The sequence below is a fragment of the Macaca mulatta genome, chromosome 1, assembly GCF_049350105.2.
Source record: "Macaca mulatta isolate MMU2019108-1 chromosome 1, T2T-MMU8v2.0, whole genome shotgun sequence".
Lineage (NCBI taxonomy): Eukaryota > Metazoa > Chordata > Mammalia > Primates > Cercopithecidae > Macaca > Macaca mulatta.
In genome coordinates this window covers 151,857,106-151,878,807 of record NC_133406.1, presented here as the reverse complement: position 1 = coordinate 151,878,807, position 21,702 = coordinate 151,857,106, and the positions used below count along the sequence as shown (strand labels likewise).

General features: G+C 35.5%; 1 protein-coding gene across 3 annotated transcripts in view; it reads left to right on the top strand.

Moving 5' to 3' along the window:
• Nucleotides 1-21,702, top strand: part of PKN2 (protein kinase N2) — a 162,817-nt gene that overhangs the window by 52,206 nt on the left and 88,909 nt on the right. For all 3 annotated transcript variants that reach the window (XM_077953238.1, XM_015144447.3, XM_077953236.1), the window contains one exon: nt 11,188-11,488. In XM_077953238.1, coding sequence (XP_077809364.1) covers nt 11,188-11,488 — 301 coding nt within the window. The remainder of the gene's footprint in view (nt 1-11,187; nt 11,489-21,702) is intronic.

Here is a 21,702-nt window from a genome sequence, read left to right as displayed (position 1 = left end):
AATAGCTGGAAAGCTTTTGTTCTCATACACATGGTCTCTTTCCATATGGTTTCTCTCATCTTCCATGTTGTCTCTCTTTCAAGCAGAATAGTTTGGACTTCTTTACATAGCAGTTGGTTTTTAAGAGCAAAAACAAGCTGTGAGCTCTCTTGAAGCCTGTACTTGGAACTCCTATACATCAGTAGAATATCACTTCAGTCAGAGTCCTCAGAAGACTACCCCAGAGTCAATGTGGAAGGGTATGAATGCAGAGAGGCAGGATTCACTTGAGGCCATTTTGTAACAATCTACCATAGCTTCACAACATGTTTCCCTGCCTTCTTTGAATCTATTATTTCTTAACACAGGTCGGACTATATCATTTCTTTGCTGAAACCCTGCCTTGAGTTTCCATTTCATTCAAAATAAAAACCAAAGTCTTTATATTGGCCTATAGGGCCCTATATGATCTTGCCTTAATCAAATAGGGATTTATTTTCCATCTGAAACAAGAAGTATAAAGGTAGCCAGTCTAGGGCTTGTGTAGCAGTGCCCAGTAAGGCCATCAGGGACCCAGACTCTCTCTCTTTCTGCTCTGCCATCCTTAGTGTATTGGGTTTTGTCCTCTTTGTTTCTCACTGTTACAAGATGACTGCTGTACTTTCAGGCCTTGGGTCTGCATTCCAGGCAAAAAGAAAAGGAGAAGTAAAAGCTTGTATCAAAATCCTCCGCTTAGTTCTCTTTGATGAAAGGTGGTAATATGGTTACTTCTAGCTGCAGGAGAGCCTGGTGAAGTGAGAATTTTAGCTGTACACATTGTTGCATCTAACAAAATGGGAGGTTTTCTTTGTTGTTGTTGTTTTTTAAGTGGGGATAATAGGAGGATGGTATTACATAGGCACCCAGCACTATCTGCTTCAGTACCAACTATGTGCCAGAAACTGTACTGTTGCTATGAAAGCATATTTTTTCAGTGGACATGGACATTATGAGACTTAAAAATAATATGGTCAGGCAGTTATAATAATTCCATTTCACAGATGAGGAAATCGAAGCTTTAGCATGATTGCAGTATCAGAATTTATACATGGTAATTCTGATGCCAAATGCTTCATTTTTTCCATAACATAACATTCTAACTGAGCCTTCTGTTCAAAACAAAGAAACAAAAAACACAATATGGCCTACGTTTGTGTGAAGCCTTTGCTGCTCTTTTAAATTATATTTGGTTTTCTTGTCTGTCTTCTTTAATAAATTGAATATCAGAAAGAAAGAAGGATCAGGTCATTTTTATCTTTATATTTCGTTGCCTAGAACTCAATGCATGTTTTGAATAAATAAATAAAGTTTTTTTTTTTTTTTAAACCCTGTATGATAGGAAAACCAAAAGATAGATGAGCAAACAGGTACAGATAGACAGGATAATATGCTTGAATTGCATAGCCAGTGCACTGGGCTTGTGTTTGAATTGGTTTCTTGCTTTCTAGTTGAGAGCATTCTCCTTTTGAGGCACAGAATGTTGGATTAGGGTGAAATTAGAGAAGAAGAAATATTTTCTGCCAATATCCCTGACTTAAGGCAGGTAATATCTATTAATTAATGCAAATCAGTCTGGTCAAGATGTAGTTCAAATATAGATAAGTGGGTGTTTCAGGGGGCCCCTCTAAGAAGGTGGTATGGAGTAAATAAGAAAGCAATTTACCAGGAGTCAGAAGACTAGTAAGCTGAACCCAGCCAGGTCTCTGACAGTTCATTGCTTAGCTCTTTTAAGCATGCTTTCCCCAAAACTAAAATCAAGAAAGTTAGACTAAATGGTTTTTGAAATTCCTTCTAGCTAACATAGTATATGAATCATTGTATCCAGTGAGTTTTTATGGGTACTCTGACATTTCTTGGCATCTATCAGGTCAGACTGTTTTATATTTCTGAAATGTAGAGTAACAGCTTTTTAACTTCTCTGGGAACTGGACCAATGAGGAGTAAACATCCTCTCCTGTCTCTCCCTAAATGAAGTACTTGGTCACGAGTGATAGTCCATTTTCATTTTGTTCTTTGAATCCGGTCTTATTCTTATTTCAGTGTTTTTCTTAACTTTACTTTGAGTTTGTTGAAGTATATTAAATTGAAAATATCTGTTTATGTTTGGGTCTAAAAATAAGAATTTCATTATTTTATAAAGTAAAAGTTGTATTTACAAAATACATATTATCACATTTGTGTATTTGAAATACTTGACTGGCACATGAGGTAATTTAATTACAATGTACTGTGTAGTCTGTAGTTTGGTCCCTTATAGTAGAAAATTGTGTTGAATGAAAGTGGCAAGGTTAAGTAGCAGATATAATGTAGTATAAGATATGATTATAAGCTTTTACATTTTCCAAAATTGAAATAAAGTTAATATTACTTTTGGTTCTTTTGGTCTCTTTTAAATAATGTCTTTTCCCTTATTAGACAAGATAAAAAAGAAAGTGGAGAAAATTTTATTGCCAAAAAAAAGAGAGAAAACATGGAAAACTTTGAAAAATAAAATAGAAATCCCTCCTAATTTATCTTTCCCTCTACTTTTAAAGTTCTTATTTTTAACATAACTTGAAATAAAAGTATGTTTACACAGCAATGTATCAGCTGCATATACTACTGTTAACTAATCAAGGGCATAAATAAGGAAAACCTTTCTTTATTCCCTAGCCGACTTGAAATTCTTTTGTTATGACACTTAAGTAGCATCCTGAACTTTCTCTTTTCTAAAGTTGGTTTAAAGCCCTGATATTTGTAAGCTTTGTAAGGAAGTCTGTCTGTGCCCAATACAGTGCATTGCACATATTATTGATTAATTTTTAAATGATCGAATTGACCATTTTATATAACAAAAATTTCTGATTTTTATCTTAGGTTAGATTTCTAGAATTAGAATGCTAGGTCAAAGAGAAACACTATTTTTAAATTTCTTGTTTTATATTCCCAACTTTTTAAATGAAGTCTGGTAAGTGGATAAAGAAAATATAGTATATATACACAATGGAATATTATTCAGTCATAAATAATGTAATCTTGTCATTTCAGATGACATGAATGTACCTAGAAGACACTAAGCCAGGCACAGAAAGACATATACTACATGATCTCACTTATCGGTGGAATCTAAACGGTTGTTCTCACCGAGACAGAGAGTAGAATGGTAGTTATGAGAGGACAAGAGGGGAGCGGGGATAAAGGGGTAGGGAAAGATGGGCTAATGGGTACGAAAAAGTTGGGAATATGTAACAAGAAACAAAAATAGTTATTCTCTTTGATAGACATTTAGGTTGATTCCATATCTTGGCTATTGTGAATAATGCTGTAATAAACATAGGAGTGTAGATATCTCTAAAACATACTGATTTCATTTTCTTTGGATATATATACCCAGTAGTGGGATTACTGGATCATATGGTAGTTCTGTTTAAAATATTTTGAGCATCCTTCCATGCTGTTTTCCATAATGGCTGTACATTCCCACCAGCAGTGTATAAGGATTCCCTTTTATCCATACCCTCATCAACACCTGCTATCTTTTGATTTTTTTGAGAGTACCTATTCTAACTAGAGTGAGGTGATATCTCCTTGTAGTTTTGACTTGTATCTTTTGATGATTAGTGATGTTGAACGTTTTTTCTTACACTTGTGGGCTGTTTGTATGTTCTTTTTTGGAGAAATGTCTAGCAGGCCTTTTGCCCATTTTTTGATCAGGTTATTTTTTGTTACTAAGTGCTTGAGTTCTTTATATTTGAGTATTAACCCTTTATCAGTTGTGTAGTTTGTAAATGTATTCTTCCAATCTATGACTGGCATCCTTGCTCTGTTGATTGTCACCTTAATTATGCAGAAGATTTTTAGTTTGATACAATACAATTTGTCTGTACAGGTTAAGTATCCTGTATCTGAAATGCTTACAACCAGAGGATTTTGGATTTGGGATTATTTCAGGTTCCTGAATATTTGCATTATAATTACTGGTTGAGCATTCCAAATTGAAATATTGAAAATTCAAAATGTTCCAGTAAGCATTTAGTTTGAGTATCATGTTGGCAATCAAAAGGTTTCATGACTCACACCTGTAATCCTAACAATTTGCGGGGGTTAAGGCAGGAGGATCACTTGATGCCATCAGTTCAAGACCAGCCTGGGCAACGTAGCAAGACCCTGTCTTTACAAAAAATAAAAATTAGCTAGGCATAGTGGAGCACACCTGTAGTCTTAGCTACTTGGGAGGCTAAGGTGGGAGGATCACTTGAGTCCAGTATTTCAAGGTTGCTAATGAGCAATGATTGTACCACTGCACTCAAGCCTGAGTAACAGAGTAAGACCCTATCTTTAAAAAAAAAAAAAAAAAAAAAAAGATTTTGGAGCATTTTAGAGTCTTGGATTTAGAATGCTCAAACTGTTTTTGCTTTTGTTGCCTGTGCATTTCAGGTTTTGTCCAAAATATACTTGCCTAGACCAGTGACATGGAGCTTTCCCCTATATTTCCCCCATGTTTTCTTCTTGTGATTTTGTAGTTCGGGGTCTTAACATTTAAGTCTTTAATCCATTTTGAGTTGAGTTTTGACTGTGGTGAGAGGTAAGAATCTAATTTCATTCTTCTGATGTGGATATCCAGTTTTCCCAACACCACTTATTGCGCTTTCCCCATTGAGTGTACTTGGCACCTTTGTCAAGAATTAATAAACTGTAGATGGGTGGATTTATTTCTGGGCTGTCTTCTGTTCCATTGATCTCTGTGTCTTTTTTATACCAGTACCATGCTGTTTTGATTACTATAGCTATGTAGTGTGTTTTGAAGTCAAGGAGTATGATGCCTCCAGCTTTGTTCTTTTTGCTCTGGATTGCTTTAGCTGTTTATGGTCTCTAGCTGTCTTTCTTTATGGTTAGGCGATTTTCTCTAGTAATGTGTTTTGGTGGTTTGCCTGTTATTTTTGGTGTATTTCTTACAGGTTTTTGCTTTGCAGTTACCATGAAGCTTATGAAAAAAATCTTAAAATGAGATATTTTAAACTGATAATAACTCAACTTTGATTATAAAGATAGGAAAAGAAATAAAAAACAAGCCCTACATTTTAACTCCATTTTCTCCCACATTTGTAATTTTTGATGTCTCATTTTATATCTTAAATTGCCCGTCTCTTGGCAGATTAAAATTACTGTTTTAATAGTTTTATCTTCAGCCTTCATAATTAAAGATGTAAGTGGTTTATGTACCACATTTATAGTATTACAGTATTCTGTCTTCCAGTATACTTACTAGTGAGTTTTATACCTTTAAGATGTTTTCTTGTTACACGTCAGAGTCCCTTTCTTCATTTGAAGAACTGTTTTTAGCATTTTTTGTTTGCTTGTATGTTTGAGACAGGGTCTCACTCTGTCCTTCAGGCTAGAGGGCAGTGTGTGATCATGGCTCACTGCAGTCTTGATCTTGATCTCCTGGACTTGAATGATCCTCCCACCCCAGCCTCCCAAGTATCTGGAACTACAGCCACACGCCACCACACCCAGCTGATTTTTTAATTTTCATTTTTAGTAGGGTCAAAGTCTTGGTATGCCACCCAAGGCCTTAAGCTCCTGAGCTCAAGCAGTCCTTCCACCTTGGCCACTGAAAGTGCTGAGATTACAGGTGTGAACCATTGTTCCTGGCCTTTTTTTTTTTTTTTTTTTTTTGACATTTCTTGTAAGACATATCTGATGATGATAAATTCTTTTAGCTTTCATTTGTCTGGCAAAGTCTTTATCTCTGCTTTATTTCTAAAGGATAACTGTCCTGGGTACAGTATTCTTGGTTGACATCCCATTTCCCCTCCCCCAACCCAACCTTTTCTTTTCTTTAGCAATTTGAATATATCATCTTACTCATCCTGACTTACAAGGTTTCTGCTGAGAAATCTATTGCTAGACAGATTGGAACTTCCGTATATGTTACTTGCTTCTTTTGTTGCTTTCAAAATCTTTTTGTCTTTGATCTTTGAGAATTTGATTGTAGTATTTCTTGGGGTAGACTTATTTGGGTTGTATCTGATTGGTAACTTTTGACCTTTCTATACCTGGATATTTGTATCTTTCTCTAGTTTTGGGAAGTTTTGTGTTAGTATCTCTTTGAATAAGCTTTCTACCGCTTTGTCATTCTCAATTCCCTCTTGAAGCCCAGTAACCCAAATATTTGCTCTTTTGATACTTTCGCATGGTTATGTAAGTTTTCTTCATTCCCTTTTGCCCTTTTTAAAATTGTTTCTCCTCTAGCTATGTGTTTTCAAACAGCTTGTCTTCAAGCTCAGATTTTTCTATTTGATAGATTCTGCTGTTGATATTCTCTATTGCATTTTTCATTTTGTTCATTGTATTTTTCAACTCCAGGATTTCAGTTTGTTTAATCTCTCAAGTCATCTCTGATAAATTACTGAATTCTTCCCCTGTGTTTTATTGAAGTTCATTGAGTTTCCTTGAAACAGCTATTTTGAATTCTCTGAGACATCACACATTTCCATCACTTGAGGGTTGTTTCCTGGTGCCTTATTTTGTTTGTTTCATGAAATTATGGTTCCTAAATACTTCCTTAAAATTTTTCTTTGAGACAGAGTCTCACTCAATCTGTTGCCCAGACTCAAGTGCAGTGGAGCGATCTTGGCTCACTGCAGCCTCTGCCTCCCAGGTTCAAGCAGTTCTCCAGCCTCAGCCTCCTGAGTAGCTGAGATTACAGGCATGTACTATCACTGCTGGCTAATTTTTATATTTTTAGTAGAGACAGGGTTTTACCATGTTAGACAGACTGGTCTTAAACTCCTGACCTCAGGTGATCCACCTACCTCAGCCTCCCAGTTGTTGGCGTGAGCCACTGGGCCCGATCCCTGAGTATTCTTCATGCCTTTGGCCTGCCACAACATCTGAACATTGAGGGATTAGCTGTTTATTCCCCGTTCACAGTCTGGTGGTGGTTTGTTCCTGTTCTTCCAGAAATTCTAAGCAGGGCAATTATTGTGTTCTCCAAGCCCTTGGCCACTATCACTGTTTCAGCACTAGATGGCACCGTAAGCCCAGGTTTGCAGTGAATTCACAGTTGGTTTGTGTTCTGGCCCAGATCAACTAGGGGAGAGATTGGAGGGTAGTTTGTCTCTCTGGGTGTGTGAGTTTCCACCTGGGGCCAGGACACGTTAGGCACTGTGTCACTCTGCTCAGTGCTTGGGCCTCACCACGGCATGCTCCAAAACAACATTGTGTACCTGTTCGCTTCACCTCCTCACACTGTGCTGCCTGGGGTTGAGGGAAGAGGTGGAGCAGGCAGTATTGTAGCCAGATGGCCACTGTAATGCTAGGTCACGAAAACCACAGCTGCCAAGACAAGCACAGCACAGGGGTATGCTCAAGACCCATGCAACTATGGCCTGCCTGCTGCTGAGGTTTATTTGTGGCTCAAGGCTACTGCAGACATAGTGATGTAGCCCAGAGTCCATTCCACTGAGGCCATGTCTCTCTGCCTGACACTGAAGTGAGTTCAGAGGCACAGTCTTTGGGTGCCAGCTTGGGGTCAGTGGGCCATCAGATTTTGCCCAGTGCGGAGTTTTACCATGGCAGACTTGTCACCAAGTCAAGATCAAAGTCCTGCTTTTATATCCCTCTTTTTCCCCCAGTAGATGTAGTCAGTCTCCAAGCTGTGCTGCCTAGGGTTGGAAGAAGGATAATGGGGTCCCAGTCCTGCCACCAGGACTACTACATCCCTGGGGCACCAGCCAGGCCCATACCACTATAGCCTTCCTGCTGCTGAAGTTCACTCATGGCCTGAGGCTACTGTAGATGCCAGGACACAAGTCTGTCACACTAAGGCCACAGGTTTCCACATAGTAGCAGGATGGGTCCTTGTCTGCGTACCTTGGTCTGTGGTTAAGGGCCATGGGGTTCTGCCTGGTGTTGGGTTTTACCGCGGCAGGCCCAGTACTGAGCAACAAGTCAAAAGTCCTGCAGTCACTTCCTCTCCTTACCCCAAGTGGGCTGTATCTCTCTCTCTGTGTGCTGTGCTTATAGTTGGGGGAGAGGTGATTCAGGCATTGCACCTCTGTCTTTCCTCCCCGCTTCAGTTGATCTTTTCTTAGTAATGCTAAAGCCAGATACAGTAATCTCTGATCTGGTTCCTTGGATCTTGTGAAGTTACTTTCATGCATAGATCACGTTCAAAATGATGTTTCTGTGGGGAGTCAGTCACTTGAGAGTCTTATTCTGCCATCTTGACTCTGCCTCTTCTCCAAATTCTATTTATCAGATAGAGGAAAGCATGAGTTCCTCAGCAGTGACAGGTTTTCCTTAATTCGAAAGGGAGAATATTAAATAACATAATGGACAAGTCATTAAAAAACAAACAAACAAAAAAACTAATCTGGCAAGCATAAGCCCTGCCCTCAAATTGCTCATAGTCTTTGAAGAGTGATCAGATAAAAAAGGGGGTAATTGTTTCAATAAGATACACAATATCAGAGCACACAGAAGAGGCATTCAACTAAATTCTAAAGAAAGGCATTGGACAGGAAATTGTTTCCCAGGAAGAGTTGTTCTTGATCTTTGAAACAAAGTAAAAGTTAACAGGGCCAAGAAGAGACTTGAAAGAGATAAACTGAAGGAGAAAGGAGAGATGGTGCATACCAAAGGTGCAGCATGCTTAGTGGCTGAGCCAAGAGAGATGATTTCTTGAAGTAAAGTTTTATAATTTGATACAATTGGAGTTTAAGGAACAAAGTGCAAAGAAATGGGAGTTGAAGTAGGCAGTAAACGAAACTGTTAGGTATTTCTTCTGGCCTGTCAGAAATAAGGAATAATTTCCTGAGATACTAAGAGTACCATGAACAAAGAAATTTTGCAGACCTCTGGCTTTGTACATAATATTAAAGAACAAATCTGTGAAAGCGGTTCATAAAGTGTTTTCTGATGAATGTGTAAGGATTGAAACAAAAATATTTGGAGGAATGGAACTGGCTTAAACTAAACACTTTTTGCCTCAGTCCACTTCACCTGAAACTAGACAATAGGAATTTGGGATTTTATTCTTTGACAATAGGTATGTGCTAGTGTTTTTAACAACTAGCCAAGGGTAGACACTTAAACTTTGGAAGCCAAATGGATCGTACGACTTATATTCCATTATAAATACTGAAAAATCTAGACAGTATTTTGGCTCAGGTAGAAGATCATTGTTTATCTGTAGAGTGACAGATCAGAAATATAATTTCTAACAGGTGCAGGTGCAGATTACCTATTTTAGGAATTCTTAACCTAGGATCCATGGAACCTGGTAATTATACATAACAACATTAAATTTTCTTTGTACTGTTTTTTGTTTGAGTTTCAAAGGAATTCTTAGCTAGAAACAGGCGGGGCATGTGATTCATGCCTATAAACCCAGCACTTTGGGAGGTCAAGGTGGGAGGATCACTTAGGCCAGGAGTTTGAGATCAGCCTGGACAACATGACAAAATCCCATCTCTACCAAAAAAAAAAAAAAGAGAGAGAGAGAGATGTTTATAGAAATCAACTAATTAACTGCTTCATATTTTGCATAATACACCTGCAGGCATAAGGTAAATTGATATGAGAACAAAGACTAGATCCCATATCACCCATTGGCTCACTTTTTTCACTATTTTGCATGATACATAATTTTTAGAAATTAAGAATGAATGTAGAAAGTATTCACATCAACTTATTTATATGGGTGTGAGGAATTCTCAAAAAATTAAAGAGTATCTTTGAATTAATGAGGTCTGTGATTCAAAGGTACAAAAAGGCTGCAGTGTTTCTTTTTCTTTTCCATGTCCTTCATAAACTCAAGTCCCCTCCCCAGAGGTAACCATTATCTGTGGTTTCTTGTGTTTCAGAATTTAAACATTTTAAATCCAATGGTATTATAGTAATGGACTTTGAAACAGTAAATGATACAGAAATAGCTAGAACATAACTTTGGTTGTTGTAAATGTAGATTAGCTGTGCTTAACTAATTGGATTTTCATTTTAAGGTGACTGTACTGTGTATTGTCTTAGCTTCCATCAATAGAACACAGTTTAGAGGTGTTCTCAAGTAATGATGCTTTTGTAGTGAGTCAACCAAATTACCAATTGGCATACTTAGTCTTGAAATAGACAGATGGCCGTTCATGTCTGTGGATTCTTCATCTGCAGATTCAACCAATTGCAGATTGAAGTATTAGGGAAAAATAACAAATTAACTAAAAATAATACAAATAATACAGCATAGCAACTATTTACTTACCACTTGTATTGTGTATGATAAATAATTAGAGAATAAAGTATGGGGTGTGTATTTAGATTATATGCAAATACTAAACCATTTTATATAAGTGATTTGGGCATCTTTAGATTGTGGTATATAGTGGGATCCTGGAACCAGCCTTCCACACATACCAAATGACAACTGTATAAATGGAGTTCTGAATATAGTTTTCCCAAGCCCTAGTACATTTAATTTTTTAACTAAAAAGTGGTCATAAGGATATCTATTTTGCCAGTATTATTTTTAAGAAGTTTCTTACAGAAGATAAAATTACTCACCTATTGAATTTTTTTATTTGTATAAATTTAAGGGATACAAGTGCAGTTTTGTTACATGAATATATTGTGTAGTGATGAAGTCTGGGCTTTTAGTGTTTACCTATAGAATTTAATAATACTTTTTATTTATTAAGTGACTACAGTGATCCAGTACTTGTATTTAGAACTTCATTTACAGCATTTGTGAATTATCACAATATCTCTAAAAGGTGGCCACTATTATTATTTAGATTTTGTAGACTATTAAAACTGAGTATTTGAAAAGTTAAGTAACTTGCCCAAGGTTCACAGTGTAGGGGCTGGGATCTAACGTGGGTTCTTAAGATACCAAAATCCGCTATCTTTATACAGCCTTTGTGTGTAGATGTGTTGTGTTCACTTTATTTTAATATAAATCTATTTGTCAAGTAATGCTACTTAGTGAGTGGCCAGTGAGTTCTTGAATTTATTATTTTGTGTGGTTATAAAAAAAGTCAATAAGTAGTTGGTCTGTTGCTTATTAAGGAGATAAATATAGTTCACTGTAATGTAATCAAGAAAGACTCCCTTAGGCTGAAAACACTGCATATTTACTGAGCAGCCAACTCTCCTAAACTCCCACGTTTGTATGTTTGTTTTTTTCTGTAGGGGGATTCCCGAAGTCTTCCGTTTTCTGAGAATGTGAGTGCTGTTCAAAAATTAGACTTTTCAGATACAGTGGTGCAACAGAAATTGGATGATATCAAGGATCGAATTAAAAGAGAAATAAGGAAAGAACTGAAAATCAAAGAAGGAGCTGAAAATCTGAGGAAAGTCACAACAGATAAAAAAAGTTTGGCTTATGTAGACAACATTTTGAAAAAATCAAATAAAAAATTAGAAGAACTTCATCACAAGCTACAGGAATTAAATGCACATATTGTTGTATCAGATCCAGAAGATATTACAGGTATAGTAGTGCTTTATTTGATGTTTATATGGTATATTTTTTAAAAAATGTATCTTTTTAGAAAATAGTTTTGGCACATGAATAGTTTTTAGCTTTTCTGAAAGTACACAGACTTTTCTCTTTTGGTTAAGGTCTTATTTATATTCTGTTCAGAAGGGCAGAAGTTGATAGGTATGGAAATTGAAATGTTTAGTTAGAATTTAATAACCCTAATGTATTCTCTCTTACTCTCTGTTGGTAGGACATTACTTAGAGTGAGTCTCATATTGTTTCATACATTAATGTTTCATATTGAGTCAATCACATGCTCTTACCTGATTCATCCTGTAATCAACAGCGCAAGTTTGCCAGCTGACTTAAAACTGTGTTATTTGAACAAGAGATGGTTTTATTCTTTGCAGATATAATTAATCAGACCTATGGCCTTCATTCTTTGTGCTCTAAGCAACTGAATTAACAACTAAACTACTAGGCATAGTGTTCAAAAAGAAAAACACTATATGTGTTCACAAAGAAAAACAATAGAAAAAACTGTTACACGTTACTTTTATTTTAAGTATAGAAAATAAAAGGGAAAATATAACCTATGATTTCAATGTAAAAACATAATTTTTAAACAATAGAATTAATATTTATGTTGGAATTTTTTTAATGGTACAGAAAGTAAAAATTAAAAAAACCACCTCTTTCTTTCTTAGACCGTCTCCTTAAAGGTAACATTACTTTTTGTTGTATATCCTTCCAGATAAAAAAATTCTATGTTTGTGCCAGTATTCACCCACCAGTATGTATAGTCTTTCTTTAACTTTTTATACAAAAACTTATGTAAGATACATTTGGTCTTATCCTTGCAATAATAATTGCAAGGATATTTGCATTTGGTTCAAGGTCTCAAGACATTATCAATCTCTATAACTGTCAATTTTTTTATTTGCAAAGAAAAAGAGTATGAGAGTGTATAGAGTAATATAGCTATAGCATGGTAGAAAATTTAGAAGAACCTGTGTGATTAGCTAATAAATAATAGATGTAAGTAGTTTTGATTTTGATTAAGAAAATACATAAATTTGGCTAAGAACCTTAAATATTTACCATCTCAAAAGTTGCAGAAAACGCTACTGATATTTAGTGTTCTTGTTAAAACTTGGTTTTCAACATCACTTTCAACATCTGGGATTTAGGGCTTTTATTAGGAGGCTCTCTATGTAGAGATTTCAACCTTGTAAGAATAATTGAAACTTTAAAATGAAAGAAGTAATAGGAAACCCAGCTTCTAATTTTAGATTGAAATAATCCCAAAGATGCAAATTAATTTTTTCAGAATCACCAATCTAGTTAAAAAGAACCCTTCAGCTCTTCATCTAGTATTCTTACACACTCAATAATTATGTTATAAATGGAAATAATGTATTACGAAAATGCTGTTTTTAGTAATATTACATAAACTCAGAAATAGCCTGTTCCATGGAACTCTGCCAAAGTAGGGTTTTTTTTGGGTTTTTTTGTTTTGTTTTGTTTTTGCCTGTTACATCTTTAAGAGCAGTCTAAAATAAGAAACAGCACTGGAGCTTTAAACTCTGTTTATTTAGAGAAATTTTCCTCCTCACAGAATACTGATAACTACCTTGTGATTCACTGGAATATAGAAGAGTTTTATCAACACGAGGAGCCCATTTGGTTTCCCCATTCATTTTGTAAAAGTTAACTTTACTGTGGCCGGGCACGGTGGCTCATGCCTGTAATCCTAGCACTTTGGGAAGCCAAGGCAGGCAGATCACTTGAGGCCAGGAGTTCAAGACTAGCCAGGCCAACATGGTGAAACCCTGTCTCTACTAAAAATGTAAAAATTAGTTGACGTGGTGGCGTGTGCCTGTAGTTCCAGCTACTCAGGAGGCTGAGGCCTGAAAATTGCTTGAACCCAGGAAGCGGAGGTTGTGTTGAGCCAAGATCGTGCCACTGCACTCCAGCCTGGGCAACAGAGAGCAATTCTGTCTCAAAAAAAAAAAAAAATTAAGTTTATTGAAGTATAAATTACATATGACAAAATGCACATATTTTAAGTACATGATTTAATGATTTTTAATAAATGTGTGTGTGCACCCAGCTAACCATCTCTACAATCGATCCAGAACATTTTCATCACTTCAGTGGTTCTCGTATATTCCTTCCCAGCTAAACCATGATCCCCAACCCTGGCCATAGGAACCCACTGATCCATCTTCTATCACTTTAGATTGAATTTGTCTTTTCTAGTGTTTTATATAAAGAAATTACCTCCTTTAAGTCCTATCAAATTCCTGATCACCCTTAAAAACCAATTTTTAGGTATTATGATAAAACCTTCCATGACATTTTCTGCTCTATCTTCTCTGTGCTACTTTATCCATTCATTGTTGCATTGTAACGTATTTCTGTACATGTTTATATCACTTACTAAACTGTCTTCTCCTTGAGGGGAGGGACATGTGTTCACTCATCTATTTTAAAGGCTTATTACAGAAACTGAAACATAGTAGGTGTTCACTTGTGAATATTATATCTCAAAATAGAAAAATACCCAGCAAATCCACATCTTATATTAGTCTTTAGAATTAGTATCAAAGCCTAATTATTATGACACTTGAAACATTAAATAACTTAGAAAACAAAGACTTAAGCCAGAAACTTATACTGACCATTTTTAATACTGACATTTCAGATAATTGGAGGGCAGATGATATATGAAATACAACTTTATACTGTGACTTCTTAATACTTCAGTTTGTTTAGACTTGATGAGTTCATCAGATTTTTATTTTATTTTAAAAAATTCTGTTTGCAAATGGCACATTTACACAACTTGGTAATAAGTTATTTTTTTCTTTTTCCCATTTTACTAACTTAACAACATAAAAAGCAACAACCACAACATAGAGGATTAAAATTAATGTCATTAATTTTAGGCCAGTTTGCCATAAAATTTTAGATGTTTTACCTTGCACACTAAGGTAAACTTATTTTAGATTAGGTCTGGCAAGAAGATTCAAGGACATTGTACTTTGCTTTCAGTTCTGAAAGGTATGAGTGGATTTATAACAGAAGTGTTTGACTAATTCCTGTTGTCTTGTGGGTACATAAGCTTAGTAAGCAGGACAAATGACTTAAGGAAAGAGTGACAGAATTTAAATCTGCATTGTATAAGTCATTACTAAGTGGCAGGGGACTTGTTCTTTTTTTTTTTTTTTTTTTTTTAATTGAGATGGAATCTCCCTCCGTCACTAGGCTGGAGTGCAGTGGTGCAATCTCGGCTCACTGCAACCTCCGCCTCCCGCATTCAAGTGATCCTCCTGCCTCAGCCTCCCAAGTAGCTGGTACTACAGGCTCCACGCCACCACCCCCAGCTAATTTTTGTATTTTTAGTAGAGGCAGGGTTTCATCATGTTGGCCAGGATAGTCTTGATCTCTTGACCTTGTGATTCGCCCACCTTGGCTTCCCAAAGTGCTGAGATTACAGGCGTGAGCCAACCCGCCCGGCCAGGGACTTGCTCTTAATTCACCTCTGTAATAATGATCTCTTTGAATCTTTAGTTTATTGTTTGTAAAATAAGGATTTTTATCAGGTGAACTTTTAAACTATAAAACTCTGAAATATTCCTTATTGTAATGTCAAGGTCTGATTGTTTGAGAAAGTTATTTGTATAATAAATGTATTCATTCTTAATAGTAGTAGGAAATGAATTATTTATTTTCTCATCATGCCCATGATACTCTGAGCTTCTTGTTCATCTTCTATATACTTTAAAGATGATCATATGATTTTTGCCCATAAGATTATCCCCATAGGAGCAGAAAAATCATTTAAGAAAATTCAGCATTGTTTCATGATAAAAAATTCTGTGAACAAATTAGGTATAGAAGAAATGTTTCTCAACACAAGAAGATCTATGTATGACAAGCCCACAATTAACATTGTACTTAATGGTGAAAAGCTGAAAGCTTTTCTTCTAAGATCAGGAACAAGATCAGGATGCCCACTCTCAACACTTCTTTTCAGCATAGTCTCTAATCCCTAGCTAGAGCACTTAGGCAAGAAAAAGAAATAAAAGATACACAAATAGGAAAGGAAGAAGTGAAATTGTCTGTTTGTGAACAACACAATCTTACATATATGTATAAAATTCTAACACCATAAAGCTGTTAGATCTAATAAAGGAATTCATTCAAGTTGCAGGATATAAAATCAGCATACAAAAGTCAGTATCATTTCTATATACTAACTATATAATATCAGAACAAAATTAAAACAATCTCATTAATAGCATAAAACATACCTAGTAAATTTAACCAAGAATTGAAAGATCTCTGTATAGAAAACTATAAAACATTGATGAAAGAAATTGAAGATGGTACAAATAAATGGAAAAATCTCCTGTGTTCATGAATTGGAAGAATTAATATTGTTAAAATGTCCAGACTACCCAGTGTGATCTACAGATTCAAGGTAATTTGTATCAAAATCCCAACATCATTCTTCACAGAACTAGAAAAAAAAAAATCCTAAAATTTGTATGGAATCAGAAAAGACTCTGCACCATCTTGAGCAAAAAGAACAAAACTAGAAGCATCACATTACCAAATTGCAAAATATTACAAAGCTATAATAATCCAAACAGCATGGTAATGACATAAAAAATAGACTCATTAACTAATGGAATAGAAAAGAGAGCCCAGAAATAAACCCATGCAATTCAAGTCAATTGATTTTTGACAAATCTGCCGAGAACACATGGTGGGGACTAGAGAGTCTTCAATAAATGGTGTTGGGAAGACTGGATACCCACCTGCAGAAGAATGAAAATGGACCTTTATCTTACCCTTATACGTAATACCTTTATATCTTATACCTTTAAACCTTATACCTTTATACTTTATACCTTTATCTTACCTTATACATTTATAAGACTTAAATGTCAGTCATTAAACTATAAAACTGCTAGAAGAAAATATAGAGGGTAAACTCTTTGACATTGATCAAGGCAGTGATTTCTTGGATAAAAGCAGAGGCAACCAAAGCAAAAACAGATAAATGGGTTTGCATCAAACTGGATACTTCTGTACAGCAAAGGAAACAATTAACAGAGTGAAGAGACAACCCAAAGAATAGGAGAAAATATTTATAAATTGTATATTGGATAAGGGGCCAATAAGGAGCTCAGACTACTGAATTCAAGGAAAAGAAATAATCTTATTTAAAAAATGGACAAAGGACCTGAGTAGACATTTATCAAAAGAAGTCATACAAATGGCCAACAGATAATATGAAAAAATGATCAGTATCTCTAGCCATCAGAGAAATGCAGATTAAAACCACCATGAGATACCACCTCATGCCTATTAGATTGGCTATTGTCAAAAAAATGGAAGATAAGTGTTGGCAAGGATATGGAGAAAAGGAAGCCTGGTGCATTGTTGGTGGTATTGTAAAATTAGTATGGCCACTTGGGAAGATAGTGTGGAGGTTTCTGAGAAAACTAAAAATAGGATTATTATATAATCCAGCAATTCCTCTTCTGGTTATATATTTAAAGAAATTGAAATCAGCATGTCAAAGAGATGTCTGCACTCCTATGTTCATTCCAGCATTATATAGCCAAGATATCCAAACAACTGAAGTGCCCATCAACAGACAAATATATTTTTAAGACATGGTATAAACACAGTACGATATTATTCAGCCTTAAAGATGTAGGAAATTCTGCCATTTGCAACATGAATGAACCTAGAGGACCTTATGCTAAATGAAATAAACCAGACACAGAAAGACAAATAGCTAATGACCTCACTTATGTGTGAAATCTTAAAAAGATAAACTCATCAAAGTAGAAGAGAATGCTGATTACCAGAGGCTTGAGCTGGGGAGGGGGAGGATGGGTAAATGGGAAAGAGGAAGATGTTGGTCACAGGTTAAAAAGTTTTAGACAGGAGGAATAAGTTGTGATCTATTACACAGCATGGTGACTATAGTTAATAGCGATGTATACTTCAAAATAGCTAAAAGAAAGGTTGTTAAATCTCACTGCGAATAAATAAATATTTGAGGTGATAGATACCTTAGCCTAATTTGATCATTCTACAATGTATAAATGTAATGAAACATCACATTGTACCCCATAAATATTTAATTTGTTGATTAGAAATAAAAATAGTTTAAAGGGGTATTGTTGTCATCCTATGTGGAAATTAGAGTGATGGTTAGCTGAGGCTAAATGTACCTTATGAAAAAAGATTACTCATCTCTGTAAAATGGAGTGGTAATCTAAGCCTTAGTTGGAACCTGACACTCATTTGGGAAAGAGTCAGTTTCCTGAATCTTGGTTTCTTTAAGTATATAATCACTGAAGAAGACTATAAGAACATTTTTTTATATTTTATTAAGTATAGATAGTAATTTGGGTAGTGTATAGTCTCTGTTTTCATCTCAGTTTTCTTCTGCCATTCTTATATTTTCAAACTCCACCAAGCTTAGATTGGTTTCTACTTACTAATTTGGTGAATGTTTTCTTTAATATTTAAAATATTCAGAAGGGAAATACTAATTTAGTAATATAATATACCTAATATTATATTGGGATTTTGTGGGGTTAATCTTAGCAAATTCTTCTAAATTCCTAAAATATATCTGTATTGAGGGAACTTTGTTCATGACTAAAGACCAGTTTATGGTCTCGGATGAATAGAAATGAAGATTTAATTTTCTTTTTATCTGTTGCCCTGCCCACTTCAATAGTGTGATCATTAGTAAGTTGCTCTTTTCAACTCCTGGATTTGTTTCCTCATCTTTAAAATCATGAGATTAAATGTATAGATTCCCTAATACTTGAATTCTTTTTATGATGTATTTTCTAAAACAGTTAATATGTAGTAAAATTGTATATATATTTTTAGTATACCTCTCCATGAATTTTAAGATAAATTCATCTAACTGCCACCACATTCAGAAAAAGGAATACTTCCAATGCCCTATAAATCTCCCTCGTATTCTTTCTTTGTAGTCACACCCTTCCTCACCTCTGTATGCCCTGACAACCACTGATCTGTTCTGTCACTATAGTTCTCTTTTGAAGAATGTCATGTACATAGAATTATAAAGTACATAAGTTTCTGAGACTTCTTTCCCTCCGCATATTGCCTTTGAGACTCCTTCAAGTTGTTGTGTGTATCAGTAGTTCATTTTTTTTTTTATTCCTGAGCAATAGTTGATTGTATAAGTGTATTATAATTTATCCATTCACAAAGAACATTAGGGTGGTTTTCCAATTTTTGGCAATTATCAGTAAAGCTGCTATAAATATTCATGTGCAGGTTTTTGTGTGAATAAAGTTTTTGGTTCACTGTAGTAAATACTGAAGAGTAGGATTGCTGAGTCATATGGAAGCATATGTTTAACATTATAAGAAGATGGCTGGGCACAGTGGCTCATGTCTAAAATCTCAGCACTTTGGGAGGTGGAGGTGGGGGAATCATTTGAGCTCAGGAGTTTGAGACCAGTCTGGGCAACATAGTGAGACTTCATCTCCACGAAAAATTTAAAAATTAGTCAAGTATGGTGGTGTGCACCTGTAATCCCAGCTACTTGGGAGGCTGAGGTGGGAGGATTATTTGAGCCTGAGAGTTTGAGGCAACATTGAGCCATGGTCGTGCCACTGCACTCCAGCCTGGGCAACAGAGCAAGACCTGGTCTTTAAAAAGAAAGAAATAAACTGCCAAATATATTCTAGAGTAGTGATATTTTTCATTCCCACCATCAGTGAATGAGAGTTCCAGTTGTTCCACATTCTCTCCAGCACTTGGTATTGTTCATATATTTTTAAACCAGTCTAACAAGTATGTAGTAGTTAATACACATTATCGTCATAGAGGAAATTAAGAAAAATAGAGCAGCACCATCTTAAGGAGAATTTATGAAAGAACAGTGCATGCCCTAGGTACAGAGTTATATGCAGAATGAAGAAGTCTCCTCTAATGATAGGTGCAGTTTTCAAACATTAAGATATTGCAGATAGAGGCAGTTCTGTAATTTTTATACCTAGGTTGCTTGTTTTACCTTAAAAAATTATTCTAACTCAATCACGTGAACCCAGGAGGCGGAGGTTGCAGTGAGCCAAGATTGAGCCATTGCACTCCAGCCCAGGCGACAGTGCGAGACTCCGTCTCAAAAAAAAAAAAAAATTCTAACTCACAGTGTTACCCTTGCCTATTTTTGTAACATATTAAGAAAGCTTAAACCAGAGGTTGTATTAGTTATAAAATATTTAACCAAAATTAGTTCAGTTGGTGATATATGACAAGGGTTATCCCAAGTATATAAAATAGCCAATTAAGCCTCCTTTAATAATTGAGCATTCATTACAACCTGAGCAGGTTCCAGATGGCTATAAAAGGTAAAGTATCTTTCTTTAAATAAGAAAGTTGGACTTTAGGAGATGTATAAAGTTAATGTAATGGTAACACATGGCAAGATTCTGGAGCAGTTTATTTTTAAGATAGTAACTTAGAGACTTACAGGAGAAAGTATGTTAAGAATATAGATAAATAGTAAGCTAGTGATTTTGTTTAATATTGGCCTTATTAATTTAGATTTGGCTAAGTTTATTTCAACTATTAATATCTTTCCCTTTAATTGTTTAATGCAGTAAACAGTGTTTCATAAGCAGACATCCTGGCTATACAAGTACCACTTTATGAATATTGGACATAGAGAGCCAGCTTGCTATAAAATAAAGACTAAAGGTTATATTATCTGAGATATCATCCGGCTGCACTATTAAATGGTTGTGTGGTGTATACCACTTGGAACCTGTCGAGACCTTGGTTTTCTCATTTGTAGAATAAGAGGAACAGACAATATGTACCCTCTCTAGGGTGTTTTGTGAACGCAGTATTTTGATAGCTTGAAGAAAAGCATGAGACATCCAAGGCCATCTAAGTCTGAACATGAAACCCCATTTGGATGTAAAATAAAGTCTGAGGAGGCTTTCCTGGGTCTGGGAAGTAAAGACTCAAGAATTCAACCATATTCCTAATCTCCAAGACAATCAAGGAATCAGGGTAAGGCTAGACCTTAAGTAGTCAGAAGTCCTCTAAGACGGATCAGGATTGCTCCTGTGTTCTAGAACTCTGTTTCATCTTGTAAGCCAACTGCTCAGTTGTGGTTTTAAAGAAAATATGAAAAGCACCAGAAACAGCAATCTATTGCTCTACACATTTTGGGGGAATCTAACAAATTCAGTATTTACTCGTTATTCTGGCATTGGGAAATCTTATCCTTAAGGAAATTTTAATCATACCTTTTTTCTGGTGACTTCCAAAGCTGTATCTCCAGCTAGGCTGTGTTTTCTGGGCTTCATCTGATAGTTTATAGCCACCCTTTTGGATTATTACCTGGATGTCCTGTTGGCTTTGCCTCTCATCATGTCTAAAATTGAACTCTTCCTTTCTTGGACCGCTATCTCTGAATCTTTCTCTGTGTTTTCTGCCCTGTTAGTGGCGTGACCCAGTAATCTATAACTAAAACCTGACTTTTTAAAACCTTTTTCCCCACCTTCAACCTTCATTGTAAGTTTGTAAGTCGCCAAACCTTATAGATTCTACCTCTGATAACAGGACTGAAATCTGTATCTCCTCTCCATCTTTATTGCCACAGAGTACAAATTCAGTATTTCTTTAATTCAACATAAACACTACTGTCAGCATTTTTTAAAATCTAGAATTCAGATTCAGTCCTGCTAGTTACTTGATTTAAACTTTTCAGTGGATCTTCATTTGCTACAGAATACAGTACAAATTTGCAGCACGGTAGAGATGCCTTTCAAATGGTCTGGCATCTGCCTCTATTATTTCAACGTTTTCTGCTACTAATCCCAGCTCTAATTTTTTTCTCCTATCCCTATGTTTTCTCTTTTTTACCTCTTTTTTTTACCTCTCTATACTTATGCACATGTGTGTGTGTAGATTAGCAGAATCTAGGTAATGGGTATATGGGTGCTCACTGTAAAATTCAACTTTGCAGTATGTTTGAAAATGTTCATATATACACACATACACTCTGGTATGTATAGACACACACATATACATACAGGTACATACAAAGTGTCCCTTTTATATATACATACGTTATATTTTTACACACATATACATAAACACACACACACACACCTGACTCTAACCTCTTTGAG